Source organism: Dendrobates tinctorius, unplaced genomic scaffold, assembly GCF_039654945.1.
Source record: "Dendrobates tinctorius isolate UK_male_01 unplaced genomic scaffold, ASM3965494v1 ptg000004l, whole genome shotgun sequence".
NCBI lineage: Eukaryota > Metazoa > Chordata > Amphibia > Anura > Dendrobatidae > Dendrobates > Dendrobates tinctorius.
Window position 1 is genome coordinate 10,781,327 of NW_027361672.1, and position 27,996 is coordinate 10,809,322.

Here is a 27,996-nt window from a genome sequence, read left to right on the forward strand (position 1 = left end):
ATATGGGGTATCAGCCTGCTCAGGACAAATTGTACAACAACTTTTGGGGTTCATTTTCTCCTGTTACCCTTGAGAAAATAAAAATTTGGGGTCACTTTGAGGGGTCTATATGATATTCTATCATATAGACCTCTTAAAGTGACTTCAAATGTGATGTGGTCCCTAAAAATAAAATGGTGTTGTAAAACTGAGAAATCGCTGGTCAACTTTTAACCCTTATAACATCCTAACAAAAAAAAAATGTTGGTTCCAAAATTGTGCTGATGTAAAGTAAACATATGCGGTTTTGCTGCGGTTTGTCCTGCGGTTTGACACCTGGATAATGGAATAGGTGGCAAACCGCAGCAGAATCCGCAGAAACAATTGACATGCTGCGGAAAAAAAAACGCAGCTTTTCCGTAGGTAAAAAACCGCAGCGTGAGCACTGCAGTTTTGAAAACCCATAGGCTAACATGGTAAAGTACCATGTCTGCGGAACTGCTGCAGTTCTGCAGGGCCAAAACCGCAGCAAAACCGCAGCGTGTGCACATACCCTTACTTATTAAGTTTTTTGTGTGCCATATCTCTGTGATTTAAGGGCATAAAAATTTAAAGTTGGAAAATTTTCACCAAATTTCCATTTTTTTCACAAATAAACGCAAGTTATATGAATGAAATTTTACCACTATCATGAAGTACAATATGTCACGAGAAAACAATGTCAGAATCACCGGGATCCATGGAAGCGTTCCAGAGTTATTACCTCATAAAGAGACAGTGGTCAGAATTGTAAAAATTGGCCCGGTCATGAACGTGCAAACCACCCTTGGGGGTAAAGGGGTTACATAAGAGATTAAAATAAATAAAATTAATAATATACCCACCTTGCCTGCACAGATCCTGATAAAAGGAGTCAGGATAAACACTTCCAGCTTGGAAAGCATCTGAATGTTTCTGCAAGAGCTGGAACAACATTGTATGTATGAAAATAGAATTCATTCCTATTAAAATATCATTTAATAGTGAGGAATCACATGGAGTTTCCTGAGATGTTTTTATATGTATTCATTTTACCAAATAATACCAGAATATGATATGTTAAACAATGCAAAAAATTTAGTTCAGTGTAGGAGATAGAACATCTTGCATTGTTATCAATAGTCTTTAACATCGATGACACACGCTGTTTATTCCCTGAATCATGTGACACCTCATTTAAGATGGACTACAATCTTTCGTTCAGGGGACTCATTCAATGATCAAAATGACATCTCATGCTGCAGAATTACACATTGTTCATGAAGCCTGAGTTAAAAGGGTTGTCCGGTCCAAATCGATAAGTCTGCAGGCACTCTGTTTGACTGTAGACTTATGAATCCCCCCAGACCCGGAGGGTATGTATGAGTTATACATACTCCCACCAAGAGCCTGCGTATACAAGTGAATGGGTGCTATGCTGCGCCCACTGGCCGGGAGCATGTATACATACCCTCCAGTCTCGGGTCAGAAACCGGCGAATCTCCGCAGCTCACAGTGCGTGAGCTGAAGGATTTATAGGTCTGCAATCACACAGAGTGACTGCAGACTTATCAATTTGTACCGGACAACCCCTTTAAAGGCTCATACTCACATGCGAGAGACTCGGAAGAGTCTCGCAAGTCAATACCCGGCACTGCCGCCGGCACTTGGATTGGAGCGTTCAGCTGCATGTATTTCTATGCAGCTGAACGCTCTGACCTGAGTGCCGGCGGCAGTGTTGGGAATTGACGTGCGAGACTCGTCCGAGTTTCTCGCATGTGAGTATGAGCCCTAAGTCTCATTCACATGTCTGATTTTTCAACCTATAAGAAAACTGGACTGATTATTCTGTTCAGACTTTGATCAGATTTTAACAGGCAGAGATGTTTACTTGTATAGACAGGCCTCAATATACAGTAAATGCACTAACAGGGTGCAATATTGAGGTCCGTCTATACAAGTAAGCATCTCTGCCTGTTTTGTATTTTTCTCAAATATTGGAGGATTCTTTCCTCTTTCTGTGGTTTTCATGTTAGAGTAGGACTGCTAAGTGTAAGGAACTTTGACGTTAGTTTGCCAGCTTACGTATTATGGCCATAATATTAACCAATACCTTACATACAGTTGTGGCTAAAAGTATTGACACCCCTGCAATTCTGTCAGATAATACTCAGTTTCTTCCTGAAAATGATTGCAAACACAAATTCTTTGGTATTATTATCTTCATTTAATTTGTCTTAAATGAAAAAACACAAAAGAGAATGAAGCAAAAAGCAAAACATTGATCATTTCACACAAAACTCCAGAAATGGGCCAGACAAAAGAATTGGCACCCTCAGCCTAATACTTGGTTGCACAACCTTTAGACAAAAGTAACTGCGACCAACCGCTTCCGGTAACCATCAATGAGTTTCTTACAATGCTCTGCTGGAATTTTAGACCATTCTTCTTTGGCAAACTGCTCCAGGTCCCTGATATTAGAAGGGTGCCTTCTCCAAACTGCCATTTTTAGATCTCTCCACAGGTGTTCTATGGGATTCAGGTCTGGACTCATTACTGGCCACCTTAGAAGTCTCCAGTGCTTTCTCTCAAACCATTTTCTAGTGCTTTTTGAAGTGTGTTTTGGGTCATTGTCCTGCTGGAAGACCCATGACGTGTGAGGGAGACCAGCTTTCTCACAGTGGGCCCTACATTATGCTGCAAAATTTGTTGGCAGTCTTCTGACTTCATAATGCCATGCACACGGTCAAGCAGTCCAGTGCCAGAGGCAGCAAAGCAACCCCAAAACATCAGGGAACCTCCGCCATGTTTGACTGTAGGGACCGTGTTCTTTTCTTTGAATGCCTCTTTTTTCTCCTGTAAACTCTATGTTGATGCCTTTGCCCAAAAAGCTCTACTTTTGTCTCATCTGACGAGAGAACATTCTTCCAAAACGTTTTAGGCTTTTTCAGGTAAGTTTTGGCAAACTCCAGCCTGGCTTTTTATGTCTCGGAGTAAGAAGTGGGGTCTTCCTGGGTCTCCTACCATACAGTCCCTTTTCATTCAGACGCCGATGGATAGTACAGGTTGACACTGTTGTACCCTCGGACTGCAGGGCAGCTTGAACTTGTTTGGATGCTAGTCGAGGTTCTTTATCCAACATCCGCACAATCTTGCGTTGAAATCTCTTGTCAATTTTTCTTTACCATCCACATCTAGGGAGGTTAGCCACAGTGCCATGGGCTTTAAACTTCTTGATGACACTGCGCACGGTAGACACAGGAACATTCAGGTCTTTGGAGATGGACTTGTAGCCTTGAGATTGCTCATGCTTCCTCACAATTTGGTTTCTCAAGTCCTCAGACAGTTCTTTGGTCTTCTTTCTTTTCTCCATGGTCAATGTGGTACACACAAGGACACAGGACAGAGGTTGAGTCAACTTTAATCCATGTCAACTGTCTGCAAGTGTGATTTAGTTATTGCCAACACCTGTTAGGTGCCACAGGTAAGTTACAGGTGCTGTTAATTACACAAATTAGAGAAGCATCACATGATTTTTCGAACAGTGCCAATACTTTTGTCCACCCTCATTTTTATGTTTGGTGTGGAATTATATCCAATTTGGCTTAAGGACAATTCTTTTTGTGTTTTTTCATTTAAAACAAATTAAATGAAGATAATAATACCAAAGAATTTGTGTTTGCAATCATTTTCAGGAAGAAACGGAGTATTATCTGACAGAATTGCAGGGGTGTCAATACTTTTGGCCACAACTGTATATTGATATGTTTTTGTGCACTATTTATCTTTTCAGGGTGCAGTTGGGCCCAAATGGTTCTGTAAACTGTGGCCTCTGTTCACACGGGATGCATTATAGTTAGCACTGGGCAGCCCCCCTATATGGTGTTACTAAGAGGCTGTGAACCATATGCTCTGCGTTCCCTTTGTGAACATTGCCACATACGGATTATTTTTTTTTGCACTGGTGTGCCACACGGCCAATCCCTGATTGTAGGCTGGCTGTTTCATTAGGTATTATTGCACCTGTGCAGCTGCCATTTTACTTGGGTCCGCTGCACCCTGTTAGTGCATTTATATTGAGGCCTGACTATACAGGTAAGCATCTCTGCCTGTTTTGTTTTTTTCTCAAATATTGGAGGATTCTTTCCTCTTTCTGTGCTTTTCATGTTAGAGTAGGACTGGCAAGTGTAAGGAACTTTGATCAGATTTTAATCAGAGTTTGATCTGAGTGTGGTCCTAGTATCATCCTTTTTTCTCATATTTCTTTTCCTTTCAGACGATTCATGAAAATCAGATGCACTTGGATGTCATCTGTGCGCTGATATTTTCACGTACCCATTGACTTGCATTGCTGATTTTGATCTGTCTCTCTGATCAATATCTTACGTTTCTGTGACTTTCCAAGGACTAAATGGTCCGCGAAAAATAACGGATATTTGGATGACCCCATAGACTATCACAGGTACGAGTGCCATCTGTGCAAACACAGATAGCCATTGTACGTGAGAATCTAAATGATGTCTAAATGAGCACTTGGAATCAACTTCTTACCTTAATCAAATAAATCACACCATTTACACTTTCCCCCAAAAATATTATCATTACCCCATCCAATTACCCAACCAACCCATCTCACCCATTTCCATGGAAGAAGGGTGGTTGAATATAGAAAGAAAAGAAATTACCCTTTACTATCTACCTCCTCCCTTTATTGTAAATTACCGCACTCTCTACCCTTGCTGACCAATACCTTATCAATGTATTTTATTATTTCTATCTTACCAATACCTTTTCTCAGACAAAATCAGTAAATTCATCTAGCGCACCGAAGCTTCAACACAACGTGAAGCCCTCATCTATGATATCCATATTGATGTGCCCTAGCATTGTAGGAAGATGGGGTTTGTTTTCATGAGTCATCTCCTTCAATAGATATTGGAGGAAAGCAGAAAGCCATGTGTAGAATATCAGACATACAGAAATCGTAGGCTGCAGCTGACTCCTGACGGACTGTTCACCATTAGTGGTTGGGTTAGGGATAACTAGAAGAGTCAAGCAAGCACTCATGAAAAATTGCGTCCCCAATAACTAGGCATAATCTTTCTTTCATTTTCCAATTTTCATTTGAAAAATGAGTAAAAAAAATATGTATAGCTAAGTCCATAGTGATATTTTATATAATGTGTGCTGATATGCTCCTAATTCTGCTAGTGATATATGAGTACACCCTGAACAATTCCATCTACCATGCCTATGTGTGTCCCCTCCCCTAATATTTATTATGGGCGAGTATGTAGGCCATAATCACAATATCTATTTCTTCCATTCTATTTTCAGTAATATTGTAACTTTACCTCTCGGTAATTTACTTTTCCATATTCTTCACTGAAATACTCCAGACCTCTGTGAGCTGTAACAAAAAAAAAAACAGTTTTTCAGGTTTCTTTAACAAATAGTCTCAAGGTGCCTACATACAAGTAGAGTTGAGCGACTTCGGTCAGATCGGGTTTCATGAAACAAAATTTGTTTCAGATGAAACTGGTCCGACTAGGGCAAAAAAAAGTCAGAGTTTCGTCCGAAACCCGACCTCAATGCAAGTCAATGGGAAATAAAAGTCGGCATTGAGCGGATGACATAATGTTTTAATTTTTAAAAAAATATTATTATTTAATATGCTCATACACATAAAATACACAAACTCTAACCTGCTATGGTCAATAATTTGTCTAATTCACCATTCCTTCATATCCTAACACAGCAAAACATGAGATGGAAACCAGCTGCAGAGGGAACCACACACAACAAATATTAGTGCTCTCATCTTGCACTGCTGCTCTCATGGGTCCCGCTGCTCCCCTCCTGGCTAATCTGACACTAGAGGCAACTCTGCTCACAGAGAGAAGGGGAGGATGCTGTGTGCAGTGTAAGTAATGCATTCTCCTCTTTTTTTTTTTAGGTTGCTTGTCAGGTGAAATGATCGCATAACATACACAGATCTCCTATGGCAGTGTAAGTCTCCTTTTGAGGCGTTACAGTGCCATAGCAGAGCTGTGTCAGTGATCAGGGTACAGCAGGGTGATAATTACTCTGCTGTGCTCTGAACACTTCAGTCATAGCGGTGATCAGCAGCCTGGAAATGTACTACTAATCCCAGGCTGCTGATCCCCACCACGATACTCGCCTCACTCCAGACCTCCTTTCCTTGGCAGCTCCAGTCACCACACACACTGAGTACTCTGAGCGGTGACAGAGTGGAACTGGTGCTCACAGTATAAGGTGCACTTGTACCGCGCCGGCTCCGCAACTGCTGAGGCTGCATCCACTGTTGTCCAAAGGAAGGCATAAGGGCCCGGACAGAACCCCTGACCCGGAAGCAGGGGGCGTACACAAGCAAAAGCACGCGCGGCAGCAGTTAGTTTTGGTGCCGACAGGCAGCATGCAGCAGGCTGAGTGTGCTCCATCCCCCGAACACCTGCACTGCATTGGTCTGCACCCACCAGCTCCCATCACCTCCCGAGTGACTGTTAGAGATCGAGATGTCTGGTGCCCTGCCTCTGTGCGATTGAGAGGTACCACGTGCACCGTGGGTGAGAGAGACGAACTTCTGCAGCCTACCTGGCCCATTGCTGCTGATCACCTCACGTTGGACCCTGCAAGTGCCACGGCCCTGCTCATCCCGGCTGTGCCAACTTATGGACTAGGGGCTTAGCGGAAGGTACTGGAAACCGACCGCTGCCACCAGAAGATAGACCGTTGTTTGCAGGACCCCATTGGAACAGCACTGCGCCGGTCGTTGTCGGGGTCGTGGCCCTCCAAAATTCAGCAGAAGACTAGGAAGCCTTTGACATGATAAGTGGGTCGCCCTCCCAGGGCTGTGGGGTACTCGGTAACGGGCCGGAGTCAGTGGGATGCGTCACAGCGTCGGTGACCCGGTCCGTGGCCCTGGGCGCCCAAGTAATGGGGGGGAATTGAAATGGTGGAATGTAGTGGATTAAATTAAAAGTTCGTGACGCCACCTGTGGTGTTCGGCAATTTAGATGTTAAGCCGATGCTGCATGCAGATCCTCTGGGACTGGTGGTGTGGTGCAGCCAAGATGGTGAAGCTCCCCACAGGTGGAGCTGTAGTCCCAGGGCAGTGTAGATGTATGGGTAGAGGCGAGGCGCAGGCAGTGTAGAAGCGGGTACCCAGATGTAGCGGTACCGGGTGTGTTGGCGCAGGAATAAATGGAGGACACCAGGGCTTGCAGTTCCAAAGCTTTACTCACAGTCTGTAGTACACACAGGTGCCTGCCTCCGTGCTGTGTCCTCCGGGTCAGGGACTCAGTCAACCTCCAGGTCAGATGGAACGCTCCCTTCCAACACTCCGCCAACATGTGCCTTTCTGAACATCTCCTCTTATAGCGCCTTTGGTGTGAAGTACTCCTAGTACTGAGTTACACTGGAGTTCCTCCTGACAGATGTTCCCAAGAACTATACTTTTACGGCAGACAGCTGTAGCCTGCTTAGGGGACTCCCTACTTCTAAGTCCCGACTCACTATACAAGTTGCTGTTGTGCCCCCAAGTCTTAGATGGGAGTAGTGCATTTACAGCCCACTACTCCACTGGTGTCTGCTGTAAGACCCTTAGTATCCATACAACCTCAGAGACCAGGCGCTTAGAACTTCTAGGCAGGGTTCTCTTCTAACCCACGTCCTCTGTTTTCTTTTACTCCTATGTTCCGTACTAGTCTTTCCGTCCCATGGAAGATCAGGTTTCTGTTCAATGTCTTTCTCTTTCTTTCCTTTCCCGTGCCAGCAGACCCAGGTCACTGAGATCTGCTGCAGCACCTCCTTCCTCCATCCCTCTGCCAGGGATCTTCACTCCTCACTCTCCACTCAACTGAACTGAACTTCTAAACCTTCCCACTCTTTTATGTATTCTAACTCCACCCGCCTCCCAGCACGTTTCGTGTTCCAAGCAAGGAGCCACCAAAGGTGCTCTGCTACACTCCAAGCAGGGAGCCGCAATGTGGCTTTGCTACACTACTTTGTGATGACGGGTGCAGGTGTTGGAATGTGGTCAGGAGCCTCCAACTTATCTGGATGGTGGGGCACCACACCTCAGGAGGAGGTGCAGTACCTCTGTGGCAACTGAACCCTCAGGGGCGCCACATAAGTGATTTAAAGAACTGCCGTTATTTTGTTTATTGCTCATTGACTCTACCTATTACCTACCCTTGAATTGTTTAACCCTCATTTAACTGTTTATCTCCCTGCGTGGAGTATCCCCTGTTAAATTAAAACTGTTAACCCTTGCTCTGCCTCTCTTGCGTCACTACATCCCGCAACCTTTTTGCAACAGCATACACTGCAGGCTAGAAAAAAAAGCCATGATCTCTTCCTTCAGCTGTAACCTGGACAGCCCAGTAGGTATGCCCAGGTCACAGCTAAGCAGGCTCAATACAAGAGATGCGGTCGGACTGTGACCATAGTCTCTTATACACAGGGGCTGTCATATTTGAGGTGTGTAAGTGTCGTGGTCAGACATTTACACACCCCCAAATGCAAATAGCAGCCCCAGTGGCTGAAGAAAATATGAATCAATAAACTATTAAAACAGTGAATTTAATTTTGTATTAAAAATAATTGATTATCTATAATAATAAATGCCCTAAGCAGCTTCCGGTTGTAACAACTTCCGTCCAGTTGTAACCGGTGACGTCACCACACACCTCTTTCCATGTTAACCCTCAACACACCACTCCTCCTCAACACACACACTCCTCTCACCTTTCACCATCTCCACTCACGTCCACTCACTCTTTCACTTCACATACGACCATTTCTCTCACTCCGTCTCTCATACTCACGCCGTCATCGCCGCTGCTCCACGATCCCCGACATCTTCTTCCGCCGGCGCCATCCTGGATCCAGAGTGAGTGGAGATGGTGAAAGGTGAGAGGAGTGTGTGTGTTGAGGGTTAACATGGCAAGAGGTGTGATGCTATCGCATCCTCCCGATGCGATAGCATCGGGCCATAATCTAGTATGATCAATAATTATCAATGCAAAAATAAATATTGTGGCACCACAATCAATATGGCCTCAATTCCTTTTACAAAAATAGCTCTTTATTCTTTGGCCCTGATATGTGCTCTCTTGTTTTTTTGTTTTTTTTTCCACTTTGTAGGCAGATGTTTTCGAATGATTCATAAGTTGCAAAATTTGACGTAACTCAACTCCAGCCCCACCCTGGTGTATTTTTGAATATTCCAAAATAATTCAGTATGCCAATTTTTGCACCACCTTGAAAAATGTGTGCCTTTTTGAGTCAAAACTTTGCAAAAACAGACCTCCTGCACTCCCCTGAGCCAGTCTCTACACTCCTAACAGTCCCTATACAGGCTCCGCACCTGTCACTGAGCTGGAACCTAAGAACCCTAGCTCGCCCTGCACCTAGCCCTTTCTAATGAAATGGACGGTGCAGAAACTAATCCCACCACTGCACTGAAACACACATAGGAAAAATACAAACAGGGAAACACCACTTAGCTTTGCTCTGTTGCTCTTGCTCCCAGCAACAGAGTCCACCACCAGAATGCTGCTTTCCTCCTGAATAGCTGCACCAAGCTCTGTCAGAGCTGCAAGGAAATCCTCTCTGACTCCTTCCACACCAGGACTCTGACTGAGCTGCCAGGAACTCTCGCTCTCCTTCCTTCACTAGTCTTGGTTGGAAATGAGCAATATCACCAACAGTGATTGCAACACTTGACACTCTTTTATAGCAGAGCCAGAGCAATCACACCTGCTTTATAGTCACATGCACTAAACTAAAGAAACCAGAGTGCAATGATCCTAACGGCCACCGGGGGCAAAACAAGAACTGAAACCACCACAGTGCAATGACCCTAATGGCCACCGGGGCAAAACTAGAACTGAAACCACCACAGTGCAATGACCCTAATGGCCACTGGGGGCAAAACTATCTTTAAGCACCACAGCTTAAGTAAAAAAAAAGGTTACTAGTGCATTTTATCTGTCATGATCCAACATGGATCATGACACCGCATACACTCCGCCTACTTTGCAAAATTTTGCGTTTCCGTGTGGTCGCCGCACACATCAAATCGCCGCATGCATCCGCATACAACGCATGTCCCTGTGTACCCAATGATAAAGATAGGTACGCAGGGAAACGCAGGACGCATACATAAGTAGGCGGAGTGTAGGCGGAGCTTCAGGGAAGAAGAAAAGGGGAAGTAGGCAGCCATCCACAGCCCTCCTGAATGCAAGTGTGAAACCAGCCTAACTGCTTTAGTTATTTTTTTACTACATCCCTTTTGATGATGCCTCATTTGAGAATCCGAATGCATGCTGGGATACTCAAGCCATTATAATGGGGCAGAGGCTGTGGTCACTGCCAGAGTTCATGCCTGCTCCCTGAAATGAAGTTTGAAATAAAGCCCGTACCTGCTCCCTGAAATCCTTCTGAGCATGCGTCAATTGTCAATTCCAACGTATGCTAAGTAGGATCTTGATCAGAAGTGACGTCACTGTCAAGTGTGGGAATGGTATCAGCTCATTCACTCTCTCCTTACAATGCACACTGACAGTGAACTTTCTTGCAGGCTCATCACTTCTGGGGTACACAAGTCGGCGCCTGTTACACATCAGGACATGATGGGTATGTTTATCTAGCCTACTTAAGTATACTTTGTCCTTTCCCACATTTTTCTCTACTTACATGCTACATCATTTCTAATTATATGTTATGTAGTTGAGCTTTGTACAGACTCAGCGGTAGGATATGTCAGCTGGTTTACATCCAGTGCAGTAATTATTGGCATCACCAGTATTACTTATCTGGGCTTTACATATGATATAATATTGCCCAAGGGAAATCCCATATTGGTGACCTTTGAATTAGTATATCCCACTATATACTTTTTGGTTGGTAAAATGACTACACCTTACTATCAAACTATCTCATATTTTTTGTGGTATTGATTTTGGATATCTATTCCCATCACAGGCTGCCCACTTGTTCTTTCTAGCATCGGGCCTTATGTAATTACCCATTTTATTGGATCTTTGTAATACCCTGTATCTCTGATATGTGTCCTTCTTTTTGACAAATAAATTTATATACGTTTGCAATGGATTTGGATTCTATGTCCTCCTTTTTCTCACTGCCAGAGTTCATGCCTGCTCCCTGAAATGAAGTTTGAAATAAAGCCCGTACCTGCTCCCTGAAATCCTTCTGAGCATGCGTCAATTGTCAATTCCAACGTATGCTAAGTAGGATCTTGATCAGAAGTGACGTCACTGTCAAGTGTGGGAATGGTATCAGCTCATTCACTCTCTCCATACAATGCACACTGACAGTGAACTTTCTTGCAGGCTCATCACTTCTGATCAGTGTTGATGAGGGAGCGCATTGTCACTGTACATATTGCACAGTGACAAGTTCCTACTGAGCATACGTCAGAACTGACAACCATCATATGCTCAGTAGAGTAAGGAGTAGGCCAGCCACAGAAATGGACATCACTGATGACACTTTGTGTCAGGGTGTGAGCAGAGGCTACGGCAGTGACATCATCAAAGAGGAACTAGGAAAAAAAACAACAAAACAGCTAGATAGTGTAATAAGGGAACAATAGGGAATTTTTAATTAAAATAAACTTAAAAAGACATTAGATTATGACTAGAGTTGAGCGACTTTGGTCGGATCGGGTTTCATGAAACAAAATTTGTTTCAGATGAAACTGGTCCGACTAGGGCAAAAAAAGTCGGAGTTTCATCCGAATCCCGACCCCAATGCAAGTCAATGGGGAATAAAAGTCGGCACTGAGTGGCTGAATGTCATCCGCTCAATGCCGACTTTTATTTCCCATTGACTTTCATTGGGGTCGGGTTTCGGACGAAACTCCGACTTTTTTTGCCCTAGTCGGACCAGTTTCATCTGAAACAAATTTTGTCTCATGAAACCCGACCCAACCAAAGTCACTCAACTCTAATTATGACATTAAATAGACAGATATTTAGGAATAAAATAATAAAATACATTTTAGTTTCAGGCAACCACTGTTCACCTCCAAAGCCAGTATATGAGCATCCAGATCTGCTCTTCTATTTAGGGCTACTCACAAAAGTTCCCTTCTGTACACATGCTCTTCATAGCTGTTTGCTAGACCTGATGCTAATGCACTAGGCTGACAGAGAGCCACTAGCCACACATTATAGTCTCAAGAGCAACCCTGCGTTATGTAGTATAAGGTACAGCTCAACAATGAAAAGTAAGATTAATAGAAAGATAACCTTCCTTTTATACATTGAAAAATAGAAACTCGTTTTATATAACTCAAAATATCCTCGGAAGAATAAGTTGCTTAAATTATATTAACGTAATTCTTAGATATTATACCATAAATCAATACGGAGCCCGACTTACCTATCTCTATATGTGTTGAAATACCACAAGGCTCGCTCACTTGTAAGTAAAGCGAGAGGACAACACATAATGCAGTGTAAGGTGCCATGCTTCCTGACAGCTCGCGTGGCATCACCATGTGTTAGAACAACCTTTGGAGTTTGCTGTCCTTGGGGACATTGACATTGACACAAAAGTGAAACTGTCCATTCAGTTTTTCAATAACATGTTACCTGTACGGCTCGTTTGCCACAGAGTTTTTCCGGTGTCTTTCAGAGATAAATTATGGGAAGATTTCCTAACATGTACAGTAGCCTTGATGGATACAGTCCATTGCTTGAGTTATACAGTGGCATCTGTCATCCATGGACTTCCATTGTTTAAACAAGCATGCTGTATGATACACCTCTGGAGACTGTACTATTCTATGCAGTGAAAAAAAAGGAAAATGCTAAGATGATGGAGGCCAAAAGACCACAACTGGTTCTATACATATACACTACGTGTGTACCAGGAACTATTGCAGTGCTTACAGCAAATGAACACTACAACCTGTGTGTGAGATTAGATAGACCATCAAGTCTGCTTTATGTATAGTTCTGCCCCATACATCCAGTTACTATGGGGCAGTATCACACACATTTTAAAGGGAATCTGACAGGTCCTCCATGCCCCCCAACCCACCAGCATTTGCTAAATACCCTGCCTAACCAGCCCGTTATTGTGTTTGACATCTAAACATATCTTTAAACCTACTCGCACAAAGGCCTATTTTCACCTTCCTGACCAGGCCAATTTTTTCAGTTCTGACCAGTGTCACTCTGTAAGGTAATAACTCTGGAACACTTCAATGCATCCCAGTTATTCTGCGAATGTTTTTTCGTTACACATTGTACTTTGTTTGGTGGTATATTTGGCGATATTTTTTGTGTTTATTTGTGAAAATATCCAAATTTTGGTAAAAATTGAAAATTTCAAAATTTAAATTTTTATGCCCTTAAACCAGAGAGTTATATCACACAAAATGGTTAATAAATAACATTTACCATATGTCTACTTTACATCAGCACCGTTTTTGAAACTTTTTTTTTGTTAAGTTAAAAAGGTTAAAAGTTTATCAGCAATTTCTAATTTTTCCATCAAAATTTCCGAAACCATATTTTTAAGGGACCACATCATGTATTGAAGTGACTTTGAGGGTCTTATGTGACAGAAAATATGCAAAAGTGACAATGTTTTAAAAACTGCACCATTGAGGTGCTCAAAACAACATTCAAGAAATTTATTAACCTTTTTTGTGCTTCACATGAATTCAATCAATGTGGAAGGAAAAAATTAACATTTTAAATTTTCCCACAAAAATGTTCCTTTAGCCCCAAATGTTTAATTTTCACAATGGTAACAGGACAAAATGGACTTTACAATTTCTTGTGCAATTTCTCCTGAGTACATCGATTCCCCATATGTGGTGGAAAACGTCTATTTGGGTGCACGGAAGGACTTGGAAGGGAAGGCGCGCCAACTGAATTCTGGAGCGCAATTGTGGCTGGAATAGATTGTGGATGCCATGTCACATAAGCAAATCCAAAGGAAAAAAGAGGGGGTCTCCAGCACCAAAATTAGTGAAAAAAAGATAAAACTCACATTTATTAGGAAGGTTTTAAAATCATATTAATAAGCCACCATGACAGGCAAGGCTACCTCTATTTTTTCCTCTTTTTTTGACATTTAAAGAGCCCCTGACTTGCAAAAATAGCAAAAATATTACAAGTGACCTCATTTTGGAAACTACAACTTTTGGCGAAATTCATCTAGGTGTGTAGTGAGCATTTTTAACCCACAGGCGATTTACCGAATCGTTTAACATTGGGCTGAATAAAAGGAAAATTACAATTTTTTCCTCTAAAATGTTGCTTTGGCCTCAAGTTTTCTCTTTTCAAAAGGAATAATGGGAGAAAATGAATGATACAATTTGCTATGCAATTTCTCCTAAGTATGCCAATACCCCATTTGTGGTCAAAACTACTTTTGAGGCACAGTGGAAAGCTCAGAAGGGAATGAGCGCTATATTGGACTTCAGGTTTTGCGGGAATGGTTTGAGGGTGCTATGTTACATTGGCAGAGCCCCTGAAGGGACAGAACATCAGAAACCTACATAAGTGACCCCATTTTACAAATTACACCACTCTATTAATTCATCTAGGTGTGCAGTGAGCATGTTGACACCACAAGTGGCCCACAGAATTGGGTTGTGAAGAAAGAATAATTACAATTTTACCATTAAAATGTTGTTTTAGGCCAAAGTTTTTAATTTTTATAAGGGCTGATAGGAAAAAATGGACCTCAAAATTTGTTGTGCAATCTCTCCTGGGTACACCCATACCCTAGTCGCCGGTTACGTGCACCGCTTGTTATGCTGTTCTCGCTGCGAAGGAGGGATATCAGCAGAGCGCTTGGAAAAGCCACAGAGGACGAGAAGCCGCACAGGATGAGAAGCCGCAGAGGACAAGAAGCTGCAGAGAACGAGAAGCCACAGAGGACGACAAGCCGCGCAGGATGAGAAACCGCAGAGGACAAGAAGCCACAGAGGACGAGAATCCGCACAGGACGAGAAACCGCAGAGGACGAGAAGCCGCAGAGGACAAGAAGCTGCAGAGGATGAGAAGCCACAGAGAACGAGAAGCCGCAGAGGACATAAAAACAAAACTATAGTGATTGAAGATGACAATTATGTGACTTAAAGCCTATACAGAGGGGAATAGAACAACAAATGTAAAGTACACAGTCACATAATCTGTAGTTCCACTGCAAATATCCATGACATATGGTCTATATGGGCTACCTAGTAAGGACATGATAGTCAAGAAATGGAGAGAGTCAGGTGTAGGGTCCCCTCACCACACGCCTTTCACAAAGCTTCTTCTGGGGTATGTCAGGGTGAGGGGCGTCAGGGTGAGGGGCAGCAGCCTAATTGTACTGCCAGTCCACCAGTAGGAGTGGAGGAATAATTACGAGGTGGTGACGTAAATGACATTGTGGTGCATGACGCCTCTGCTATGGCGAGCACAGTCACAAAGATGCCTTAATACAGGTCTATAGACCAAAATCATTTCACCGTAAACAACTCTGTACTTGTAGATATAATAAAATATAACCTTTAATGGTTTTATTTAAAAACATAAACTAGACAATAAATGAATAAACCAGTATAGAATTACCATCACCAAAATAGCACAGAGAAAATAGCCTGGGTCAGTGCCTGATCCTGGTCAGCTGACGACACTCTCCCAGCATTGAAGCGGAGGCTGGCACCATACAATAAGTGCAATTGGTGTCCCTACGCCTTGATGACTATCCCTTCTAGCCCTACAAATCCCCGGTAATGGTCCTAATAGAGTAATATAGGGAAACAAATGCTGGACACGTTGGTGTGTATGTGTAAACCTGACTGTAGCAGTAGATGGAGTTTTAAGAAAATCTATATACCATAATGGCCATAAGACAAACCTGTGTTCAATAAGGCCCTAGATAGGCAAAGTGCATCATGATATGTACTGAAAGGAGTGGTCTACTGTATGTGAATGGTGTAATAAGTAAAAATCTGAGAAATAAACAGCTGAGGAGAAAAAATAGCGCAAAATAAGTCCTGCTCCTTTTCCTATAGTAATTACTAAAAATGGTATCAATATATGCTGACCTGATCGCAGGTTGCATGGCTGCTGCAGATTCACAAGTGATTTCACCAGAGAACTACGGTATGTAAATAATGGAAGGTTTGTTGGTCTGTATTTGCACTGCCAGGTAATGAAGAAACAGAAACCATGATATTAAAATTAGGACATCGTCTTTATAGCTCCCCCAGAAAAAAATCTGGGGGCACCCGTGGCAGCAGGATTCTTCTTTGTGAAGAAGAAAGATGGTGGTTTGCGGCCATGCCTCGATTTTTGGGAACTTAACAAAATAACGGTTAGGAACACTTATCCACTTCCCCTCATCCCAGACCTATGTAACCAGTTATCTGGGGCCCAATGTTTCTCCAAATTAGATCTCCGGGGGGCCTACAACCTGATAAGGGTTCGGTAAGGGGATGAGTGGAAAACTGCGTTCCTCACATCTGAGGGACTCTTTGAAACCCTGGTTATGCCCTTTGGGTTAACTAATGCCCCCGCTATTTTCCAGAACTTCCAAAAAGTGCCTATCAAGCTGGCATTCGAAGAATGGAGGCACATTTTGGAAGGGGCGGCTCACCCTATCACTGTTATCACGGATCACAAAAATTTGCCATACCTTGAATCTGCTAAGAGGCTTACTCCTAGACAAGCCCGTTGGTCACTTTTTTTTCACGCTTTCAATTCTCCATTACTTTTCTACCAGGGTCCAAAAATGTTAAAGTGGATGCCCTGTCCAGAAGTTTTGACCCGGTGTCTCCCCCCGAGCCGCCGTCCTCCATTCTTCCCCCAGGGGTGGTAGTGGCGGGGGGTCTCATCAGAGTTGGAACAAGAAATTTTGAGGGCTCAGTTCCTAGCTCCGACGACTAGGCCAGGGGATAAATTGTTTGTTCCGGATTAAATGCGGCCTAGACTTCTGCAGGAGTTTCATGAATCTAGGCTGAGTGCTCATCCCAGTATCACGGCCACTGGAGAGGCAGTAGCCAGGATTTTTTGCTGGCCTTCACTGGGGTCCGATGTCAAGAAATTCATTGCTGCTTGTGGAGTTTGTGCCCGTTCCAAAAGCTCGCATAACCGGCCGGCTGGGGAACTCATACCTTTACCGACTCCTGATAGGCCATGGACTCCTCTCTCCATGGATTTTATTACCGGTCTTCCACCTTCCAGGGGCAATACCATGATCTGGGTGGTAGTGGATAGGTTTTCAAAACAGGCCCATTTCATTCCCTTGGCAGCACTACCCTCAGCAGAAACATTGTCAAGGTTGTTCGTGCAGCATGTGGTCCGATTGCATGGGGTACCCCTGAATGTGGTGTCTGTCAGAGGTGTGCAGTTTGTGTCCAAATTTTGGAGGGCATTCTGTATGAAATTGGGCATCTCACTCGCCTTCTCGTTGGCATATCACCCGGAGAGTAATGGTCAGACGGTGCGCACCAATCAATCCCTGGAACAAATTCTCCGCCAGACAGGAGGATTGGTGTGATGCGTTACCGTTGGCGGAATTCGCTTTTAACAACCGGGTGAGTCAGTCCACCAACATGTCCCCATTCCTAATTAATTATGGGTTTAATCCTCATTTTGGGGAGTTTTCATGGGTGGATTCCGGTTGTCCAGGGGCAGAGGGGTCTGTCCAACGGTTAAAAAATCTCTGGGCTGAAGTGCAGCGTAATATCTCTCGGGCCCAGGGGAGGTACAAATATTTTGCTGACAAAAAGAGGGCCCCGGGACACATGTTTCAGGTGGGGGAGAAGGTTTGGCTTTCCACACGTAACATCAACTTGAAGGTACCGTCAGCTAAATTGGGACCAAAGTTCATTGGTCCGTACGAGATTGTGGAGATAGTCAACCCAGTGGCATATAGGTTGCGTCTCTCCGCCTCCTTAAAGATATCCAATGTGCTCCATAAATCTCTGTTGAAACCCATGGGGACTGTCAAGGAGGACTCCGAGTCTGTTGTTCCTCCAGAGTTGGTGGAGGGTCACTTGGAGTATGAGGTTGGACATATTGTGGACTCTCGGCGGGTGCGCCGCTTTTTGCAGTACCTGGTCCACTGGAAGGGATATGGACCGGAGGATCGCTCATGGGTCCCTGCTCACTCTATACATGCAGATCGCCTGGTTCGGGCTTTCCATGCCAAGTACCCGGGGAAGCCTGGGGGTCCAGAAGCCCCCCGTTGAGAGGGGAGTACTGTCATGATCCCAGTGCAGGTTTTGACCTGCACGTCAGGGCTTAATGTCTTGAGCTCAGTGCAGGCTTTGACCTGCACACATGGGGTTAATTATTGGGGCCTCTCTTTGGTTCAGGCAGAGCTTTTTATTGCCCTGAGATACTCCAATCCCTGTCAGTTATACTTTCGCCCTTGGCATTGTGTGGTGACCCCTGAGTGTGTTTGTGCTGTGTTCTGGTTGCTTGATTCTCTGTGTAAGACTCGGTCTGTTCTCTGGCTATTGCTTTGGATTCTGCTTGGTACCTTCTATGTCTGTTTGGTTTTGACTTCTGCTTGGCCCTGACTATCCGTTCTGTCTCATCCCTGGTACTTTACTGATATCTCTGTGTATGACCTCCATTTTGCCTGACTCTGAGTATTTCTGTATAGTGTCCTGCCATCTCTGAAAGCAGGATGCTAAGCCCCGCCCCCTTGCAGTCACATGACCGTAGGTCCTGTGACTGCTTGCTAAACTTCAGCGTCCACAGGTCCTGTGTATCTGTACTTTCCGGCTGTACCTGACTCCAGGCCCCCCTCCAGTGCGGGTGAGTCCCTGCTCAGCGGAGGCTGCACGCCGGCGCTGACAGGATCCTGATAGGATCCTGCACCATCCGTTGTTGGCTAGAATGGAATCAAATGGGCGCAGGATCTGTCGCAATACGTCATATGACGGAATCCGTTTTTTTAATTGAGCATGCTCCAAATTATTGCTAATTTTCCAGTCAGCCCCAAAACTATATAAGCCTGCCAGGTGGGCTTCATTCCTCAATGTGCCAGCCAGCAAGAGAGTCTGTCCTGCCTGCCAGCAAGAGAGTCTGCCTGCCAGCAAGAGAGTCTGCCTTTCAGAAAGAGTCTGCCTGCCAGCAAGAGTCTGCCTGCCAGCCAGCCAGCCAGAAAGTCTGCTTGCCAGCAAGAGAGTCTGCCTGCCAGCAAGAGAGTTTGCCTGCCAGCCCAGCCAGCAAGAGTCCTGCCAACAAGCGTGAGTCCTGCTAGCATGTGTGAGTGCAGCGTGTGTGTGTGTGTGTCCTACAATTTTTTTTTCCATACTGTACGTGTATTTCCAACAAAGTGCTGCAGCGTGTGTGTGGTGTGTGTGTGAGTATGTGGTGTGTGTGTGTGGCGTGTGTGTGGCGTGTGTGAGTATGTGGTGTGGCGCGTGTGTGGCATGTGTGTGTGGTGTGTGTATGTGTGTGTGGCGTGTGGTGTGTATCGTGTGTGTGTGTCCAGCCATGTGTTTTTGGTTTGTTTTCATTTACTGTACTTGTATTTAAAATAAAGAGCTGTGTAGCTCCTACTTGACAACAAAAGTAAAAAAAAAAAAAAAAGGAATAAAAACTGTCTCTAAAAACTGTTGGTAGTATCATTTAAAACTAAAGTCACTTTAAAATTGTGGGTATGCCACACAGGAAAGCACTACATGCAATACAGAGGTGTTTGAGGTTCTAATTTTTTAACAAAAGGTGTATACAAATGGGGAATGCAGAAACTTGTTATTTCAATTTTTATCTGGGTTTTTAAAACATTGACTCTATGGCCAATAGATTTTCAAGTGTGGGGTTAAGGTATTTAAAGTTGGAAGGAGGGTATGTGTTTGCAAGGTATATGGTTTTTTTTTGGGGGGGATACAGGAGGTGGAGGTTGCAAGCTTGCGCATCACGCATACCAAGTTTGAAGGAGGTTATTAAGCGTTAAATTACAGAGGGGGTTAGAAAACGACTCAAGTACTTAGCATTTTTTTTGTTTTCTGGGGTCATAGGTTTAATTTTTTTTTAGGGGGGGAGTTTTGAAATCCAAATAGATCTGGACCTAACTTTTTTTTCCTAACAGTGGACAACACATAAATAATCAGTATAATAACAAGTGTCTTTATACTTGCAGATCCTTTGAGGGAGCAAGCCAGGCCCCAAGTGACCAAGCCAGGCCACCAGTGAAAGTAGTGATGTAAGTATAAAGGCCAGAAAGCTTAATATATAATTTGCATAGTAGCTAACAATTGTCTTTATACTTTCAGATCCTTCGAGGGAGCAAGCCAGGCCCCAAGTGACCAAGCCAGGCCCCAAGTGACCAAGCCAGGCCAACAGTGAAAGTAGTGATTTAAGTATAAAGGCCAGAAAGCTTAATATATAATTTGTATAGTAGCTAACAAGTGTCTTTATACTTGCAGATCCTTCAAGAACAGTGACAATGTCTTCTTCTGGGAGCCCCCATCACAGCGTTGGGTAATTAAAAGAATTTTTTGCTTTTTTTCTGATGGTAACAGTTTTTGTAACCCTATATGCATTTATTCTGTTTTCACAGGAAGCTGAAGCAGAGGGGCTTCCAGAAGGAGATGGACGGGGTGGAGAAATGCCAGGAGTGGGCGCGCAGAGTGTAAGTTTCACAGAGACAGATCCTCACATACATCACACTACACCAAACACAAACATTCATCACAGCACACACAATACATATGCCTCCATCCAAGCACATAATCATTTTTTTCTTTTTTTATAGTCTTCACAATCCGGGGCTCGGCCAACACCTTCCTCCCCTCCAGCCGCTGTCCATCCTCCTCCAACTCCTTTGCCGTTCCAGCTTTCCCCATTTCAGAATTCCCAGTACCTTACTTCACTGTTCCATTCTTCCCCGTTAACTTCACCGTACCCGATCCCACCAACACCTTCACCGTTCCTCCTACAAACCACATCTGTCCCTCAACTCCCTGCCCAACCTCATGTTTTCAACACCCCTTCCACTTCTGTTCCTACCCAACCTGGTGTCCAGTCCCCCACTTATCGACGTGGTCCGCCCTGTCAGCCCCTCCGGTAATATCTCCATCCAACACTACACAAGACTGTAAATAGTTTGTAAATAAAAAAAATTTTAGTTTCAAAACACATTTATTGTCTTTCATTTTTTTAGTGCTAAGATAAAAAAACTTTGGGTAAAAGGTACAAACTGGTATGGATATACTTAAAACTTAACCTTTAATCAGAAATTAAAATCTTATATAGCGCAAATACCAGATAAAACAGTGCTCGTGCAAAAGTGTCAATAAAAGAAAAAGAACGAAGGCAACCTGTGCCAGGTAACGCCCTGTTAATGTCAGAGTAGTGAACAGATTATTTTTCTTTAGTGTCTTATCGATCTGAGTATTAATATTCCAGATATACTGGCCAAACACACTTCAGCATATAAAGTGACACTTTTTAGAATTTTCAGTATCTTAACGGAAATTCCTGCAAAATTCTTCTTAATTCTGTATCACATAACATCAAACATATTCAATTAATAGGCGATAGTCGGGGTATCTATTGCTCCGCATCATTCCAAAATGCTATACCAGCATATCTCCCAGGTCAAAATGAAACATACATCGTATCCATGGAATACCATAAATAATCCTTAACATATTACTGCATCCAAAGTAATCTCATGTTCAAACAAAATGTATGTTTATATACTCATCTTCAGGTGTATATATCCTGTACACCAATACTTGTATAAACGCTCCTGATATGAGGTGGCCCCCAGCCTCAGCACATTCTCATGCCTTCATTCATCTGGATGGCTTTATTCCCACATCATTCTCCCAACGCGTTTCATCCATTAAGGACTCATCAGGGGAGTTATTAGAGTTTATTAGGAGACATAGCGCGCAGGCTACACCTTCACTCACTTTATATGAATCTGAGCACAGAGCGACATCCTCTCTGTTTCCGGACGCCAAATACGTCATTTCCGGTCCTTCCCCGTGTAATGTACCATCTCTATCTATGTGCCCCACTTCCTGGGCTTGGCTTAGGTCCGTTCACGTCACGTCCGGTCTATCCTGTTACAGCGTCATCACAACACCGCTCACGTGATTTGCGGTGTCCATAGCAACCTGACGCTGCATTATCTCTTAACCCATACCTCCCAAAACTTGAGTACACCGGGTTTTAGCAGTTGTCCCCGAATTAAACCTATAATGGCATGGTTTTCAAACTTCTTGGGACTAACCGCGTCTGGGTTATATAACACACAGTTTAAATTATTTCATTAAGTTACTGAGTACCGTAGTATGGACACCTTGCACAAATTCCATATCCAATTTATTAGCATTCAAATTTACAGTGGAAAGAGGAACAAAAGAAAGAAAATATCCATATTTACTTTCACTTATAAATCATCAGGGGGTCATTCTGGATTGTATTTGCATGTAAAAGGGGACACCACGGATCCTCTTATTTTTATGGAGTAGGAAATATAGAAAGGGTGCTCACTAGATCTCTCCCTATTATCCCCTCACTACCTGTTCCCTACCTCACGCGGAGGTTGGCACCCTAAAATCCTGCGCAAGTGGCGCCCCCACTCGTCGGCGGCTCTCCCTAGATTAAATAACCCTATTATTTCCTCCCTACAAGAAGGAAGAAAAGGAGAGTATATCATTAAGTCCCTTAGGGTGTATTGTTTGCAAAGTAAAGATCCAAAAGGTTTCTTTTTGGAGGATATGTTTGTCCCAATCACCTCCTCTCTGATTTCTGGGAATTTTTTCAATCCCTATGAAACTGACCACTTTAAGATCTCCCTTATGTATCTGGTTAATATGATTCGCTACTGGTGTATCTCGTTTGTTGATGGTATCTCTATGATGCTCTCCTACCCTTACTCTGAGCTCTCTCTTTGTCTTGCCCACATATTCTAAACCGCATCTGCACGTCATCTTATATATTACCCCTACTGATCTACAGTTAATAAACTGGTGAATGGGGTATATTTCTCCTGTGATGTTACTACAGAATTCATTATTTTTTTCAATCGAAATGCAGTATTTACAGTGACCACATTTATAGCATCCCTTTGGTTGGGTACCTAACCATGTGGTGCTGTCAACACTTCCTGGGGCAAAATGGCTGCGGACCAACCTATCCTTTAACGACCAGCCTTTCTTATATGTAATCTGTGGATCGCAAGATATAAATCTCGTAAGATCTTGATCCATGCATAGAATTGGCCAATGTCTGTTAATTATACCTTTTATGTCATTTGCTCCATTACAGTATTTTGTAATGAATCTAATAGTTTCTTCATCCTTGTTTTTCTGTTTTGGGATGAGTAGGTCCTTTCTTTCTCTAGCTAGAGATGTCTTATAGGCATTCCTTAATATCCCATCTGGATATCCTTGTTCATGAAAACGGGATCTTAGGTCATCAGCTTGTATCTTATAGCTATCCTCATCTGAACAATTTCTTCTCATACGTAGGTATTGTCCTTTCGGAATCCCTTTTTTTAGGGGGACTGGATGGTTTGACTCCCATCTCAGAAGTGAATTAGAAGATGTAGGTTTCCTATATGTTCTCGTTAAAAGGCGCCCATTCTCTCCCCGTTCAATCAGAACATCTAAGAACGGTAATCTGTGCGCATTAACTTCGCATGTAAAGCTAAGGCCCAAATTGTTCTTATTAAGGCCTTTAACAAAGTTGCAGAAACCGCTTTCATTGCCCTTCCATATAACGAACACATCGTCCATGTAGCGAAGCCACAGGACGATGTTTTCTTCTGCTACTTCCGAGTGCTCTCCGAAGATGGCATTTTCCTCCCACCAGCCCAGGAGCAGATTAGCATAAGATGGTGCACACGGGCTACCCATCGCGGTGCCCCTGAGCTGGTGGAAGTACTTGCCATCAAAGAGAAAAAAATTTTTTGTTAAACAGAATTCAAGGACCCTCATAACAAATTGGTTATGTTCTACAAATTGCAGACCTCTCGTTTTCAAGTAGTAGTCCGCAGCCATCAGTCCCTTATCGTGGGGAATCGATGAGTAAAGAGCTTCTACTTCGATCGAGCCCATTATCATATTAGCATTCAACTCAATATTATCCAGCTTTAATAGAAGATCAGTGGTGTCCCGTGTATATGAACTCAAAGAAATTACAAAAGGTCTCAAAATTTTGTCAACATATAAACCTAAATTTTGAGTTAGACTCCCAATTCCAGAGACTATAGGCCTTCCCCTTAGTGGTACTAAGCCCTTATGTACTTTGGGCAGGGCGTAAAAAGTCGCCACTACTGGGTGCACAGGAATCAAAAAGTCTCTCTCATTTTTATCAATTAATTTCAAGCGAAAGGCTCCATCCACCAACGATTTTAATTCTCTAAGATAGGATTCTGTAGGATTACACTCAAGTATCTCATACCCCATAGATTTCTGCAACAAAGAGTAACACAGTGTTCTATATTGGGCGACATCCATTATTACTGTGTTACCACCCTTATCTGATGGTTTAATTATCCTAGTAGTGTCCCTCTCTAATTCAAGTAAGCCATCCATTTCCAATTTGGTCAAATTACGGGGTCTCCGTTTTTTTGATTTTTCTAGTTCCATTAGATCTCTAGAAACCAAATTAGAAAAAACATCTATAGCGCTTATATCGTTACTAGTTGGTGGCATACGTTTACTTTTATTCTTTAGATCCGTAAATGGGCCTTCGCCATATTCATTGGGGTCTATATCTCCCAGATGATATAAAAATCTGACATCCCCCAAAAGGTCTTCATCAATACCCAATTCAGTGCAGCTTTTTTTGTCGGCATTTATAAAATGTTTCTTCCATTTTAATCTACGTATGAACAAATTGAGATCCTTAATGGCTTCAAAGCATACAAAATCTGAGGTTGGGACAAATGACATCCCTTTACTTAGTACTGCCATTTGTTCTTTATTAAGAGGTTTTGAGGAGATATTGATAATTTGGTTATTCAATTGGGGTTCCGGGTGTTGAACCGGCTCCTTAGGGGATAATTCGAGTCTAAAAAATGTTCCCTCTGTGGTGAACCTCGGCCTGACCCCCTCCCCCCTCGTGGACCACCTCTACCTCTAACCCTCCCTCTATTATTTTTATTTTTAAACCTCCCCTCGGAGTCAGAATACTCAGCCTCTGATGAGGAGATGTCCGTATCTTGTTGTCTATTTAGTTTCGTGTTAGTAACCGTGTATGCCTTGTTGTCCCGAAATTCTTGTAGGTCTCTAATAAAATATTTATGCTTTCTTTCCTTCAAGTGATACTGAAATTTTTCGATAGTGCTCTGTAGATTAGTTTCTTTAATAGAGAATTCAGTTTCTGCCGAAAACTTTTTGGTAACCTCTATTTGTTCTTTGAGGCGTTCATTGATCAAATTTAACATAGATTTTTCCTCTTCCAGGAGTAATCTCATTAATCTTAGAGAGCTATCTGTAGCTTCCTTTCTGAGTTTGGCCAATAGGGCCGTGCTTTTATATCTATATCCGAAATTAATGGATATTCTAAGATGTCTAGGTACTATGCCTGCCTTTATATAATTCTCCAAACTCTGTACCTCCCACCAAGAGGTAATTTGTTCTTTATATACCTTGGTGAGTTCTCTGAAAGCTACACTGAAGGATGGTATATACTTTTTTTGCGTGAAAGCACCATCTGAAAAAACATCCTTAGCCTCATTCATCCACTGATTTGTATCTATTCCTGTGGATAGGAATCCTGCCATGTCCAAATATTACAAATAAGCAAGGGTCTATTTCACCAATCCCAATCAAGATATATGTAGCAGCTTGGTATGGATATACTTAAAACTTAACCTTTAATCAGAAATTAAAATCTTATATAGCGCAAATACCAGATAAAACAGTGCTCGTGCAAAAGTGTCAATAAAAGAAAAATAACGAAGGCAACCTGTGCCAGGTAACGCCCTGTTAATGTCAGAGTAGTGAACAGATTATTTTTCTTTAGTGTCTTATCGATCTGAGTATTAATATTCCAGATATACTGGCCAAACACACTTCAGCATATAAAGTGACACTTTTTAGAATTTTCAGTATCTTAACGGAAATTCCTGCAAAATTCTTCTTAATTCTGTATCACATAACATCAAACATATTCAATTAATAGGCGATAGTCGGGGTATCTATTGCTCCGCATCATTCCAAAATGCTATACCAGCATATCTCCCAGGTCAAAATGAAACATACATCGTATCCATGGAATACCATAAATAATCCTTAACATATTACTGCATCCAAAGTAATCTCATGTTCAAACAAAATGTATGTTTATATACTCATCTTCAGGTGTATATATCCTGTACACCAATACTTGTATAAACGCTCCTGATATGAGGTGGCCCCCAGCCTCAGCACATTCTCATGCCTTCATTCATCTGGATGGCTTTATTCCCACATCGTTCTCCCAACGCGTTTCATCCATTAAGGACTCATCAGGGGAGTTATTAGAGTTTATTAGGAGACATAGCGCGCAGGCTACACCTTCACTCACTTTATATGAATCTGAGCACAGAGCGACATCCTCTCTGTTTCCGGACGCCAAATACGTCATTTCCGGTCCTTCCCCGTGTAATGTACCATCTCTATCTATGTGCCCCACTTCCTGGGCTTGGCTTAGGTCCGTTCACGTCACGTCCGGTCTATCCTGTTACAGCGTCATCACAACACCGCTCACGTGATTTGCGGTGTCCATAGCAACCTGACGCTGCATTATCTCTTAACCCGTACCTCCCAAAACTTGAGTACACCGGGTTTTAGCAGTTGTCCCCGAATTAAACCTATAATGGCATGGTTTTCAAACTTCTTGGGACTAACCGCGTCTGGGTTATATAACACTCAGTTTAAATTATTTCATTAAGTTACTGAGTACCCTAGTATGGACACCTTGCATACCAAGCTGCTACATATATCTTGATTGGGATTGGTGAAATAGACCCTTGCTTATTTGTAAAAGGTACAAAACATACAAAACTTGGTGTAAAGGTACAAAAGGTGTAAAGGTACCGAAATTGGGGTACAGGTACCAAACATACAAAACTAGGGGTAAAGGTACAAAAGGTGTAAAGGTACCAAAATTGGGATACAGGTACCAAACATACAAAACCTGGGGTAAAGGTACAAAAGGTGTAAAAGGTACCAAAATTGGGGTACAGTTACCAAATGTCATGATCCATGCTGGATCAGGACTGATAAAAAGCACAGGTTTCCTTTTTTTTCTAAGCTGTGCTTAAGGTTGGTTTTTGCCCCCGGTGGCCATTAGGATTATTGCACTGTGGTGTCGTTTGTTCAAGTTTTCCCCCGGTGGTGGTGAGCATCATTGCACTCTAGTTTCTTTAGTTAAGTGCACATGATTATAATGCAGGTGTGATTGCTGGCTCTACTATAAAAGAGTCACAGGTGTTGCAATCAGTGTTGGTGATAGTGCTCATTTCAACCATCCTTGGTGGAGGAAGGAGCTGGAGAGCGTTCCTTGCAGCACTGTCTTAGCCCTGGTGTGGAAGGAGTCATAGGGGATTTCCTTGTAACTCTGACAGAGCTTGGTGGCAGCGATTCAGGAGGAGAGCTGCATGCTGGTGGTGGACTCTGTTGCCAGGAGCAAGTGCAACAGAGTAAAGCTAAGTGGTGTTTCCCCGTTTGTGTTTTTCCTTAGTGTGTATTAGTACAGTGGTGGGGCCAGTGCCTGCGCCACCCAGTTCCCTAGCAAGGGATAGGTGTAGGGTGTGCTAGGGTGACAGGTTCCTGATCGGCGCCCGGTGCGAACCGAAATAGGGAACGTTAGGAGCGTTAGGGACACTGTCTTAGGGGAGTGCAGGAGGTCTCCACGTCCCCTTTCCCTATCGCAGGGCCCACCATTGTAACTGTTTCCCTACCCCTTGTCTTGTTGTTTTAGTTACCGGCCTGTGAGCCGTGTCACACAGGACAGTATCACGTGTTGT

At 43.2% G+C, this 27,996-nt stretch overlaps 1 protein-coding gene across 5 annotated transcripts in view; it reads right to left on the reverse strand.

Annotated features, from left to right (window-relative positions):
* Positions 1 to 12,548, reverse strand: part of GPLD1 (glycosylphosphatidylinositol specific phospholipase D1) — a 128,585-nt gene extending 116,037 nt beyond the window's left edge. For all 5 annotated transcript variants that reach the window (XR_012230061.1, XM_073566125.1, XM_073566128.1 and 2 more), the window contains exons 1-3: positions 12,430 to 12,548; positions 5,352 to 5,407; positions 864 to 942 (exon numbers count right to left, since the gene is read on the reverse strand). Coding sequence is in view for 4 of the 5 variants with exons in the window: in XM_073566125.1 (XP_073422226.1) it covers positions 864 to 942; positions 5,352 to 5,407; positions 12,430 to 12,547 (253 nt within the window). In the remaining variant the exon portion in view is untranslated. The remainder of the gene's footprint in view (positions 1 to 863; positions 943 to 5,351; positions 5,408 to 12,429) is intronic.
* Positions 12,549 to 27,996: the final 15,448 nt, after the last annotated feature.